This window comes from Phanerochaete carnosa, assembly GCF_000300595.1.
Source record: "Phanerochaete carnosa HHB-10118-sp unplaced genomic scaffold PHACAscaffold_5, whole genome shotgun sequence".
NCBI lineage: Eukaryota > Fungi > Basidiomycota > Agaricomycetes > Polyporales > Phanerochaetaceae > Phanerochaete > Phanerochaete carnosa.
Genome location: NW_006767632.1, coordinates 2,619,439 through 2,632,864, shown reverse-complemented (window position 1 = coordinate 2,632,864; position 13,426 = coordinate 2,619,439). Strand labels below are relative to the sequence as shown.

Genomic DNA, 13,426 nt, shown 5'->3' with positions numbered 1-13,426 from the left:
TCCTTTCTTTAAAGCCTAGGAAATCCTAAGCACAGTAAAGCCTCTGACTTTCAAATAACTGAAGGGAAACACCCTTGGTATAGTGCACAAGTTCACTATTTGACTAACCCTAGACTGCGTGAGCTAGTGGCATCATTATTTGAGACTGTAGTACGTCTCCTGTAGAGCTTACAGTAATTAGACTAGCAGTAAAGAGATTAAATCTATTCTTGATCTTCAGCTCTAAATTAGAAGCTTCAGACTGCTTTAAGTTATACAAATTCTCTAAGAACATTAAATTGTCCTTACTAGCCAAAGCTTACTAAGTTAACTAAAACATTAACTTGTCTTTGTTACCCTCTTATTTTACTTATTTAAAAACCCTATTCTACTAACCCAAGTAGCTAGTCCTTAAGCTACTAACCAAACCTTCTTACAGCCCATCTTCTAAGATTTCTTAAAAGTCCCTTGTAAACAGGCAAGTGAGGCTTTAGAGTACTCAAGCAGATTAGTAGGTGGTCTTCAAATTAGTCCCCCACAAACACCAGGATAGCTTGGTTGAAAGGCTAATCCAGTGAACCCTGGAAAGAAAAGATTGGAAAAACCAAATCTAAGTATTCCATACTATACCCTTCTTGCTTTTAGTTTAGAACTTCAGACCAAACTCCATTCCCTTTTATCAAGAATTAACCTTCTAGGATTCTCCTAGAATCTTTCTTATACCAAGTCTCATTATATTTTACTTACTTTTCTTATTCTAACCTTTTCTTTACAACAGTGTCTGGCAAGGCTTCTGAAGCCAGATGGATTCATGAGGCTTTTTCTTCTCTAATAAATTTCTAATAAATCTGTGATATGCAAAAACACTGTGTGGTATGTTTTGATGGTCTGAATTCTAGTGTCCAATGTACTAAAATGGGCACAAACATGCTTACTGCCATTCACAAGGTTATTTTTTCCATTGTAAGCTGCGTACACACTGTAATTCACCAAAATATTTACAGAGACTTATGAACATATTAGAAATCATGTAGAGATATATGAGAGCCTGGTTGACTGCTCTCAACAGAGTGGAAGTGGTGATGAAGGCAGACAGCGCTTTAGCACTTATTAAGTGCTTATATGGACTGGGCAATGACTAACAACTGCTTCAGTAAAAAAGCCCTTAACAGCACAGCTGCCACTAATACTTGGAAGTGCATCACATGAGAACACACTGACCGAGCCAATAAATGGCTCATGGATAGTGGGGTTTTAGTGGGTAGTAGGCCACCCGATTGTCCTTCTCTCCACATGGGAGTAGGCAGCCAGATTAAAGACCCTTAGACATGTATATGACTGCTAGATTCTGAGTTCCACACTACGTGCATAAATGCATTTTCTTGCGATAGATGCTGGGTGAAGACACTCAAAACATCATGCTGGCAGCACAGGGCCTGAAAATAACTTAGTTGCTGCCCACCAAATAGCTCTTCCAAAAAAAGAAAAAATTACTTTCTTCACTAGCTTGATACCACAGTTACTGCATGTTGTATTGGCTATTTGTCTTGTGTTGACATGTGACCACTCTAGTGGAGTTCTCTCATAAACAGATGCTTTGCCTTTGTTATCTGTATAGAAAGCATACTGGAAGCAAGTTAGAATAGGGCATGTTTTTGCTTTTACCAATTTTCTAACTGGTCCCACATAATGTGCACATGTATTCCTTGTGTCAAAAGTCCTTTGATGGTTCAAGCATATAGCCACACAGCTCATGAATCTCAGTACCCTCATTGATATGCAGTGGAAACTCTACAAGGTCTATCTCATGTAGCTTAGCTTTAATTGAATCTCTGGCAGTATTCAAACACAAGTCCTTTCTTTCTGCTGACTTGCATGCTTTGACAAGTGAGGTTAATATAGATAGTTGGTTTGAAGTCAACTTCCAAGTTAATTGGACTGGATTATATAGTGCTTGAAGCAGTATAGCAAACAGACTATTATAGGCACAGCTAGAATTATTGCAATCAAAACCCCACTTCTGAGCGGTCATGGCATTGTTTAGATCAAATTTGAGCTACTTCAGTTTAGTGGTAATAACTCCAGCCTTTTCTGCTTCAGTGCTCAACCTTTTTCGCTTTTTTACAAGCTTCTTGCCATTGCTCAATGTCTTTAAAGTTGTTATACCCTTGGCTGCCACAAATACTCCAGGATTTGTTTAACTTTTCCTTGCAGTTTGAGTAGTCTAGATGTTATCCTTTTGCTGAGAATTATCTTTCTTTGATGACTTGTTGGCTACAATTCTTTAGCCTTCTTCATCCTCAAACTCACAGCTTGGCCATAGCTGTTCCTTTAACTATCTGATATGCTTGGGCATGCTGTTGGATACAAAGTCATCTTCCATCCACTGTCTGTATGTGTAGATCACCTGCTTCCTTGTTACTCTACCAACACTTGTAGAAATTTTCCTATGGTACTGTAGCCTTGTGACCTCATTGTCATGGGCGTAGCCCTGGCCTCCTATTATTTTACCATTTTCTCCGATTTTCTACAATTTATTCTATGTTTGTACAACTCTCCAAATGTCATCAGCACATTAGTGCCAGTTTACAAGTTCTAGCCGTGCACTAAACACCTCGGGTATGCATCACCAACAGACACGCATCAGTGTATCAAACGTGCCTACATTGCCACTGCCTCATCACTGCATCACACTTCTTTGGTAACAGCCACGCTCCAATTATCATCAGACCTTTTATCTCTGTGTCTAATCAGCAACGGACATCTGATTCCCATTAGCCCGACAATATCAGATGTCATGACATATTGGCCCTGTTTTCCCACTGAGTCTCTTAGATACTAGCAAATGCCGTAGCCACAGTCACTTAGGTAATGCCTGGTTTGTGTGCAACCAGAACAGTATATAAAAGCTCTCTCTGTTGCTATTTAGTCCCTATCTCAACCTCTTGATTATTGGGCTAAGTAAGCCTTCCTCTATATTGTAGTATAGTTGCTAAATACAACTTGGTTATTGGGCTAGCTAAACAAGTAAGTACAATCATCGCAAGACTATGCTCTGCGCTGCCTTTTGTTAGATCCACATTGCCATCTCTTGTGCTGTGTCAATATCAGTCCGCAATACTCATATAACACCTCTAATTCTCTGTATTTTTGATGCAACTAGCCTGATATACCACTTCTAATTGCACATTTTCAGAGAGCGGTTGTCTTATTAAGTAAAGGTTGGGGGTTCAATTCTGACTGGGGAATCATTTTTATTTTGATGATTTTTGGTTTTGAAGGTTAAAATAATGTGATATCATGGCAGATAGTATGACCATATATTTTTAAAGATATCTCTGAGTGTTCTAAGATAATAGAATGGAGTAGAACAGCTACTAAGTGTGATAGCTTGAAGAATTAAACTTCATGTACAAGATAATGACTATATGCTTGATTATAAACTTGTATATCTGAAAATGCGCAATATTGTGGTCTAACACTTTCAAGGCATAGTGAAAGATGCTTTCAAAATATTTGTGCAGATTATGAACAAGTATTGACCTGCAGAGGAATGCAAAAGTACTGAGCATATGACGCATTTCTAGTAATTCCAAACAAATTGCTATAATTCCCCATATATTTACACCAGTACCACACAGTATGTTTAACCATAATCCAAAGCTACAAGTAATTTTAGTTGCTATAAAGCCTACAATTCACTGCACAACACTGTGCATTGAAGTTCAAAGCCAGTAGCAAGTATTTTGTCTTCAAAGTATAGCTTTAAACTATTCTCATACTGAGTACACAGCTAGTATATATACAGCAGACTTCATGCTACATGATATAAATAAATACAAATGTGTGAGAAATGGTGGAAATGCTGAAGAAAGCAAATCGTAGTATGGCGCTTATTGGGCGCTTAATTTGACATTTTCTCGAACTTTGTTTTCTTTAGTTTATTATTTTAAACAATTAATTTGTTGTATCTTTTTATATATTCTGAACCCTCTCAACGTGTTCTATCTGATGGTATAAACATTATCTAGATGTTGTGCCTTTGGAAAGTGGTCTATGTGTGAAATTTGCCTAAGTCTCCAGCTCAAGCATAAAACACAGTGCTAAAGAGCCAAAACTGGCCTGTATATAATCAAAGAATTTTTAACATGTTGATCTATGCTAGGGTCATCATGTATATACCAAGTTTCAAGTCAGTAGCTCAAGTATCAAAGGAGATAGAGAGTTAGGCAGATTTTAGTCTGAAAGTAAACTAGCTCTCAAAGTGCTTCTTCTAACAGAACATTTCTTCATTACATTCACCAATTGTAAAAAAGCATATATGATATTTGAATTAAAAGTGGTTTATTTAGCATATTACTTCAAAATGCAGGTGGCAGATAGTTTAGCCATCCTGTGCTTCATTCAGCTTTTTGGTCTGCTTGACAATGTACCTACAGTAACAATCTAAAGTATTGCAACAGACTACAGAGAGGTGCTAAGATTCCTCAATATCTCCACAAATATTACAGATGGCTAGATATATTGTATGTGATTTCTAAACTAGACAACTAGCTGTATTTTTTCAAGGTATCGCTCTGTAGCAGAAAATGTATGCTAGAAGAGTATATCAAAAATAGCTGAAAATATGCATATTTACTATATAATTTGTAGTATAATACAGACTATCAAACAAAATTGACTTTGCACATAATAAAATGGAGCTAGTTGTATAGTATGTGTACAAAGATAATGATGTGATTAGGCATCCATCTAAATGAACTGTAGAGCATGTCACATTTGTTGCAACATGCAACAGTGTATAATCAAGTGCTGAAGTTCTTATATTTTGCTACTATATATCTTCCCTGGTAAATTACATACTGTAAACAGATTTTGGGAAACTTTTCTCTCCACATTATAGAGTTAGATATGTACAAACTGCTACAAGAAAAACAAGTCAATGTGATATGCTCTACAGGTCATTTAGATGGATGCCTAATCACATCATTATCTTTGTACACATACTATACAACTAGCTCCATTTTATTATGTGCAAAGTCAATTTTGTTTGATAGTCTGTATCATACTACAAATTATATAGTGAATATGCGTATTTTCAGCTATTTTTGATATACTCTTCTAGCATACATTTTCTGCTACAGAGCGATACCTTGAAAAATACAGCTAGTTGTTTAGTTTAGAAATCACATACAATATATTTAGCCATCTGTAATATTTGCGGAGATATTGAGGAATCTTAGCACCTCTCTGTAGTCTGTTGCGATACTTTAGGTTGTCACTGTAAGCTTCTCCTTCTAGCTGCTTGCAGTCTTTAGGTTCACTTTGCCTTTGCTATTTTTGCCAGGTGGTCTTGAAACCAGGCTTTATTCTGAGCTGTCCAGTAGCCTAGATCAAGTTCAGAGTTCTTCCATAGAAAAGATGTGGGCCACCAAAATACAATCTTGACATCGCTGGTCTCAGTGTAGTCTATCAGATTATCTATTTGCTTATGGAACATTTTTGAAGGTAATGATTAGACTTAAAAGTGAGCATCATAGAAACACCACAGATAAGGTCCAGTTTGCTAGAAGACAGCACATTATCCATATACTCGACCTGTGTTTGATCTCTAGTGACAACATGTATTAATGTGCTGTGGAACGGGCCCTGTAGAAGATTGTCTTTGCTGAAATCATCCACATTGAGCCTTCAAACAATGCTGCCAGTGCATAGTGTAGCACAACAATGAGACAAATTTAGCAGCACACGCTTAGCTTTGCAGTATTTGTAGTAGTCTTCCAAGATGAACTTGTAATTCGTAGGTTGGAAGCCCAGACTCCATCAAATAACTGAAGGCTGCTGGGAATATGCACTGTACTACATTACAGCAATTGTATAAAAGAACATGCCAAGAACAAGGAGCCGCCTAGTGAGGCCCTCTATGGTTGCATTCTTTGTGGTGGAGCTGAGATGAATATGTGAGCAGCATCTGTGGGAGAGAAAATGACAATGTTCCAAGGTCACTAAATGCCAGGTCTTGATGGGTGTATTACTATTGGACACTCCATATTGCCAGTAATTCTTATGTTGTATCACTGCTCCAGGACTCTCCAGCCATATGCAATTGGGATAGCAGTCATGAGAAGGCCAGAGCTGCACAAGCTTGCTCTTTGAAGACTGTATGCAGCAAGCAGAACTAATTGAGTCATCTTTGACTAGAGTAGTGATGAAGTCTCTAATTGCATTCTGAATTGGAAGGTGGTTTGGAGCTTGGCTGGAGAGAATCTTGAGTATGGCACAAAACTTGCTAAACGATAGCCTGCCAGTTGCAAGATCCTCTCCAAAGACCGGGCAGTAGTCTGACTTTAATCTGAAGCCATAGCGACTACGCAGCGTAGATGCCACTTCGCCATTGTACTCAAAGTGAACACTGTCTCCCTGAAGATCTTGAATGCAGATGGATGACAGTCTGTGCACAGCTTGGATGGTCTCTGCATTGAGTTCACTAGGTGGAAGGGTGAGAGGCCTGCTCTGAACACTTGTTGAGCTCTTATTATACTGTTGCTGAGCCCACCTATATTTTTCGTACTCCCTCAGGCTGTTCCTGTGCTTCTGCTGCCAGTTCTGATAGTCCAAACTTGAGTATTCGCCGCACCAGCCATTCTCTTTCGTGAACTCCAGATAGCTTTGATAAACGTTGTAGGTAGGCACAGTGGGGTCAAAATTGTAGCAAACATTATATTCATTGTGGGTGGATACTATTGTAAACTCTCATGGCTAGCGTAGTGACTTCTTACAAGCTCTCCATTCAAGGTTGCTGATGGGCACAGAGACCCACTGGTCAGGAGAGATCTCCTCTCACTCGAAGACTCGTGGGTCTCACCGTCTGGGAACTGGCTGACTGAGCTGAGATTGCTCATGATGAAGGCACCGTTCACGCTGGTCAGGTGTTTCACGCACGATCCACTCAGCTCTACGCTCTTACCGTGGAAGCAACCAGTCTTGGGGAGACAGGGGTGGTGAAGGCTTCTTTAAGCTTTTCAAAGCCTGCCGAAGTTGCTGCTGTTTACACTGATGCTCTTGCTCCTTCTGGTCTTGTAGCCACTCTTGCTACTGCTGCCATGTGACTGAAGGCACCATTTCAGTGCTGCAGGAGCGATAAGTGTCACAGGTAGAGACAGAACAGGCCTCACGGCTGGTTCTGTAGCACACTCAGAATAGTATGCAGCGGAGATTCAGAAGAATAGAGATGCTCGTCTGCCACTGTTGCCCTCCAGGCTTAGAGCTTGTAGTGGAGTAGACATTGACATAGGCCCTCACTCGTAGTACAGACCAATTGCAGACCCATGAGTGTTTTATGGCCTTCAAGAAGATGGAGGTAATTTTTGTATGCCCTTAAATTAGATGGAAGAGATCGCGACCCTCGTGCCACAAATGTGCGACCAGGTACAAGACTAACGCAAGCTGCGCCATGAAGGACAGCCGTGCTAATTGTATTACCTGGTGTATCTTGCCTTCGTCATGAGACCTATCACAGTAGTTATAGCGGGAAGGTCGCATGTTCTCACATCAATTGTAGTACAAAGGAAGGTTGATGGTGATAAGACGTGAAATACCATAGATTAGGATTAGAACTTACCTTATTCTTTTGAAGCAAAAGAGGCATTAGTGCAAGGCTAGTGATTGAAAGGTATCACTTGCAACTCTAAGCAAAGGCTCTGATACTCAAGCCATGCAGGCTGAAACACTTAGTAGGCTACTAGAAACACTAGATCCCTAGTGTCACAGAGCTGCTACACAGCCAGCAGGCTTGAAACAGGTCTATTGCTAGACATAGCCCATAGCTACTGCTGAGCACTGCTAAGCATAGCCAAGCATAGCCGAGCATCTGTTGCCTGTAAGGACTTGAAATGCTGCACCTAAAACAGATTATATAGCCTAGCTATGCAATTTGAAAAGCTATTTCATACCTTTAGAAGGTGCTTCAGATAGGAATTGCAAATTGCCCTCAGTAGTATATAAAGACTGCAGTAGGTAGCATCCCAAAAACAGGAAGACCTTTGCACCCACTCAGCTGGAGTTTGAGGTGAAGCTGTTTCCTGAGCAACCAGCTCAGTAAGTATCTGTCTGTCTGTTTACTGACCTGTTTGTAGGTAACACTAGACTTCAACTGAAGGCCTAGATTAGTTATTACTTACCAAGTCTATAGGAGCCATTCTGCAGTGTAGCACTAAGCTTCAATTGGAAGCTTAGAATAGATGTTACCTGCCCTTGTATTGTAGCACTAGACATTACCCAGAAGTCTAGAACAATTGTTACCTACCATCATACTGTCTTCTGTGTAACACAAGTCTTCAACCAGACCCTTCAAGCACTTCATTTAAAAAGATCCAGTGGCATAATAAGCTCCATACTCCCCCACACAAATAACTGGAAAATCTGGACCTAATGTCTGATCTAGAGGACTTAGCGAATGGCTTGCTCCACCCAGAGTAACCATTCCTGACCCCGATACTGCGGTTGTAGTAACAGAGTAACGCCGTAGCTAGCTGAGGTTTGGCATCGGTGTCGTTAGTTGCTGGCACTAAGTCTTGAAGGTAGAGAAACACGTCAAAGACAATCCAGCCTGGAGCAGTGCTAGCATTAGATGGAACACGGGGGTTTTGGAGGCAAGCAACAGTGATGGTGAGAGCTGACATAGTGCGCAGGGGGCAATGCCAAGCACTGCATGCGATCCAGTTTAAATATGTGCACAGGCAAATCAGAGGTCAGTGAATGTCACTGACAATTCGAGAAATTCATAGAATAATTGCCAATACTGGTAATATTCCACTTCACTCGTCACTGAATTGTCTATGGGCTTCCAAATATTGACAAAAGGCTTATAAATCCAAAACCATTGCAGCAGTATGGCATCAAATGCAAATATTATACTACTACTGTAGAAGCACTTCAGAATACACTATGTTCATTAAGCTATGGCTTGAATTCCATTCTCCATGCTTAATAGCACCTGAAGCTCAAACAATTTGTTGCACAGAACAGTGCAACATAAAGCTTGCCGTGAGCAAACACGGGTGATTGTAGGTCAATTTCAACAGTCTTGACCGATTGGCCTTGAAACTTATTGATAGTCATTGCAAAAGTGAGGCGAATGGTAAACCGTCTTTGTTGGAGAGTGAACTCAAGCTCTGTAGTGTCACTTAGTGTTGAAGTGATGCAGAAAATGAGTGGTAAGTTCACCGTGATGATGGTCACCACCTATAATATGAACTTCGAAAGCACAGTCAAACAATCATTTGACAATCATTTGAGTGCCATTGCAGAGGCTGCATATAGGAGCAAGGTTACAAGGAGAATAATGGGACATCCGGGTTTTAAGTGTGAAATGGCTAGAGGGAGGTCGGAAGGATTGATTGATTGTAGAAATTCAACAGGAACTGGAGACTCTGTTGATGACTCGTCATGTTCCACAGAGTGTACACAAAAAGAATGTTGACTTCTGACCAGGAAATTGAGCAAGGATTTGCTTGTTAATGTTGTTTGCATCTTTATTGTGTGCTGAGAGAATCATGCAGTGAAAAAAGTAGTTCAGGCCAGGTGGTACTTGCTAGTTCAGACTAAGGTCAAGGCAAACAAGCGAAAGCATGTCTTTAATAGCATGAGCTTGCCATATTCAAAGGAATGTGGACTTAGCCTCAGTCATTGTTCGTTCTTCCATGCCTGATGTTAAGCAGCCACTGCACAAAGTCCTCTGCCCTTTCACTCCCACGCAAGTGCATATTCTCATGCAAGTGCTGGATATAAACTTGAGGCCATAGTGCAGACTTCTGCAAGCAAACATTGGCAATGTCTTCTCAGGACATTAGTAATTTCCTAGTGGGTCTGAAAGTGCTAGAGGTCTGGAAAGTGTCTGGTGGTACTGAGCACTGACATCAGTATCATCAGAACTACACGGCACCTTCAGAGTCATGTAATTACTCCAGAGCCTTAACTATGAACTCAGACGCCTGCCCACTGTTGTACTCAATGTGATCAGACTTTGTACAGGCCGTGAATGTATCAGTTGCCGCAGTCAGACTATGTCAGAAAAGTCTCTTCATGGCAAACGTGTATAGTTGTCTGTACATGTATACAGCAACAACGCACAGCCCAGTTTTCACAATAAAAATATCTAATTATGAACTACCCATGTGTTGCCTTTCTAGTAGCAACAGGAGTGCAATATCTGGTAGGCACTTGCTAAGATCAACGTGGTATGAAGTTCGATGAAATGTAAAAACAGTCTGTACACCGTGATGCGCATTGGCAATGCAAGCATACCATCCTTGTCTTTATCAGCCTCTATTGGAGAGTGACGTGAAAGTGTACATAGTTTACAAACCAAGAGCATAGATATGCACCTCGATGGCGAGTGCACAAGGAAATGCCCTGGAGTACTTGTCCAGACTCTGATCACTTGCACAGATCCCAGGTATAGCTTCTTCCCACTAGAGGAAGTTGTGTCAGAAACTTAAAATCACCCTGAAATCAGAGCGTGTATTTGCCTACACGCAGCATCAGTTCTGTTGGTAGTGCGCATGGCCTATGCTTGCATGTCATCTATCATTCATTGGCTGTTGCCCTTCTTGCACTGCATCCAGCTGTTGTGCTTACTGCCTACGGTTTTGCTGAGTGTGTTCTGCAAGATGAGTAATACACAGCACGAAGGTTCTGATATAGATAGCTGAGTTGTATACAGGAGAACTTGAAGTTTGCTAGATGATGGACTTTGTGTGACAGCAGACCACTCTCAAAGTTCATTGGAGTAGGTGCACTAGCACCGCCTTTTGTACAAGGAAGCAAAAGTATTGTGGGTGTAGCCCTGCTCTGCAACTTTTCTGCATTTTCTACAATTTTCCCTAGGGTTTTACGACACCTCTACTGTTATCGGTGCCCAAACCCTCGCGTTAGCACCAGTTTACTCCCACACTCTCGCAGTGCATCAGTGCACTCAGTGTGCCGACACAACACCGCCATCAAAGATGCTGTTACACAGCCTCCTGGCAGTCTTCATCAGAGTCTGATTGGCATCAAATGTCCGACTTACAGTAGCCTGATGACATGTCACCAGTGCTGACTCCCTTCCATTGGAGTCCGATCGGCATCAGATTTCTAACCTCCATCGGGCTGGATACATTAGACATTATGACTCACCAACTTCCATTTCTGCGCCGTTGCCCTACAAACCTCAGAACAGCCTTTTGGCACCTCTCAGTGGAAAGTCCAATCAGCACCGGACGTTCTGCCAACCCTAACCAGACCATATGTCATAGCAATACAATGGACATTCAGCCTCGGTTACATCAGCAATCCTGACAATTTGCCGGCCTAACTATGTCAGCTATCATGACACAACAGCCACATCATTGGCTTACTATCGCAATCGTACCGATGGTCCAGACTCCGTTGTCCTAGCAAATCCAGATCGGCCTAGCATAGTCAATACCTCTGACTCATCAGCTGCACACTCTCTATTGCCTCCCTTGGCACCCAATAGCAATGTCAGCATAGGTGACAGAATATTAACATATTTCAGATGTCTCCAAACGCACGGACATAAGTCTCAATCAAACATTATATGACAGCAGCCCAAATGTGTCATTATACATGACTTCCCGGCCCTATGACTTGCACTCTGATCAACATCGCGTATTCACTCTAGTGACAGCCCAAAAGCATAGTCACTTGACTACCAAGCCACTTGCACAAACTGTGACTAACACGCATCACATCAAGAGTCTATGACAGATGAGATGCCACCATATCGCAGGCTCAGAACTCCAACTTAAATGACACCTTGAACCTAGCTAGCAATAGCTGGACTCTAGCTTACCAGCATCAGTCCAGAAGCCCAAGCACATGGCTGCACACAACAAGCTCTCACCAAAAATATTGGATGCCCCTTTTACTAGTATCTAATCAGACGTTGAACATTCGCCTAAAAGCCACAGCCCGGACACGTCATCAGATATGACCCTTCGGCTCTTGGACTTACACAGCAACACTGTACAGCTGCCTACACAGCACAATCAATAAGCGCAGCCTAACACTGCCTCCTTTTCCACAGCCTTCGCACAGCTTACTACACAGGTCCACACAGCCAGCTTATGTCAGCCTGGTCTGTGCACAGCTTGTACAGTATATAAGCCTCAGGTAGTTGTAGTCCTAGTCTCATTTCGACCTCTTGGTCAATCAGGCTAGGTAAGCCTTCCAGTTACTTGTTTCATTTATCTTACTAACATATAATATACTTGGTCAATCGGGCTAGCTGAGTAAGTTTGTCTGAAGTTGTGGGACCACTGTCCACACCGCCCCCTCGTTGTTTTCCACTTATAATAGCTTCCTCATGGTGTCTGCACTGCAGTAGAACTTGCCAGAGTTGTAACTCTGCCATCAAAGAGGATGTCGGCCTAAGCTGCGAGCAGCTGGTGTCAGATTAGACAGTATTTGATTTCAGCGTGTGCAGATGTACCAGCTGCACAAATTTCCCAACCCTTGACAAGACCATCACCAACATCGCAACATTCACCATTTCTGTCTCTCCTGGCACAAACCATTGCAATCTGATGTTGCGAACACAGAAAACCAATTGTCTTGGTAGACACATTGATGTGGGAACAGATTCTTGTACCTTACTGCTGCTTGGCTTGAACATACCTGCCAGATGTTACTGCTTTATTTGTGGTCTTTGCATGGGAAATGTTGTCTGAACACTTGCTCTTCTGACAACTGCTCATGCACAACTACTCTTGCTCTGACTTGCTGTCTGGGGCAAGTACCATCAGCATCTGTATTAAATTTGAGCTTAATTGATTGTAACAACACAGTGGTCACTGCTGTAGATATCTCCAATGACAAATTTGTCAAGGATTGGCACTATGGGATGTAGCTGAGTGGTCAGAATCATCAACACTTGGCCCAAGTGGCATAGAACTGCCCGGAATGCCAGACCTTTCTCAAAAGTCTTACACAAAGCCGAGGCAACATGACTGCTGCCCACCAAATTCCTTTCAACATCTGAACGACCCTTTAAACAATCTGTTTGCATTTTCTGGGATGGCCTACCCTTAGCATCGTTTAGGTTTGAGAGTGGGTTATCATTTTTTGGGTTCATTATATCAGTTTTTGCTCAAGACCAGAAAGTGAGCTTGCTTCTGGTAGTTATCATTACCATTGGACCGAGAGCTGTGGCAGTGCTGCTTAGGCTGTTCTTTTGAAGTACATTCTTACAGTAAAAAAGAACAGTATCAACCTGTTTGATGTCCAGCTAAAGCACCATGTCACTGGATGACAAGTTATCTTTAGTGACCATCTCTTGCCAGTAAAGATCTGTACAAGTTGATTTACAAGTTGACCTGTCCTATCAGTTCAAGTACCCACTAACTGACAGCCTCAATGCTAACTCAGACATGCTTCAACTTGT

General features: G+C 41.6%; 2 protein-coding genes across 2 annotated transcripts; both read right to left on the bottom strand.

Annotated features, from left to right (window-relative positions):
* Positions 1 to 5,299: 5,299 nt before the first annotated feature.
* PHACADRAFT_95539 (uncharacterized protein) lies at positions 5,300 to 5,479 on the bottom strand (the record flags this gene model as incomplete). The annotated part of the gene is made up of 1 exon (XM_007396067.1): positions 5,300 to 5,479. The coding sequence occupies one exon, from the start codon at positions 5,477 to 5,479 to the stop codon at positions 5,300 to 5,302; it is 180 nt and encodes a 59-aa protein (XP_007396129.1).
* A 2,326-nt stretch (positions 5,480 to 7,805) lies between these two features.
* PHACADRAFT_28819 (uncharacterized protein) lies at positions 7,806 to 8,660 on the bottom strand (the record flags this gene model as incomplete). Its single annotated transcript, XM_007395180.1, has 6 exons — positions 7,806 to 7,880; positions 7,932 to 8,060; positions 8,105 to 8,139; positions 8,160 to 8,226; positions 8,285 to 8,335; positions 8,376 to 8,660. The coding sequence occupies 6 exons, from the start codon at positions 8,658 to 8,660 to the stop codon at positions 7,806 to 7,808; spliced, it is 642 nt and encodes a 213-aa protein (XP_007395242.1).
* Positions 8,661 to 13,426: the final 4,766 nt, after the last annotated feature.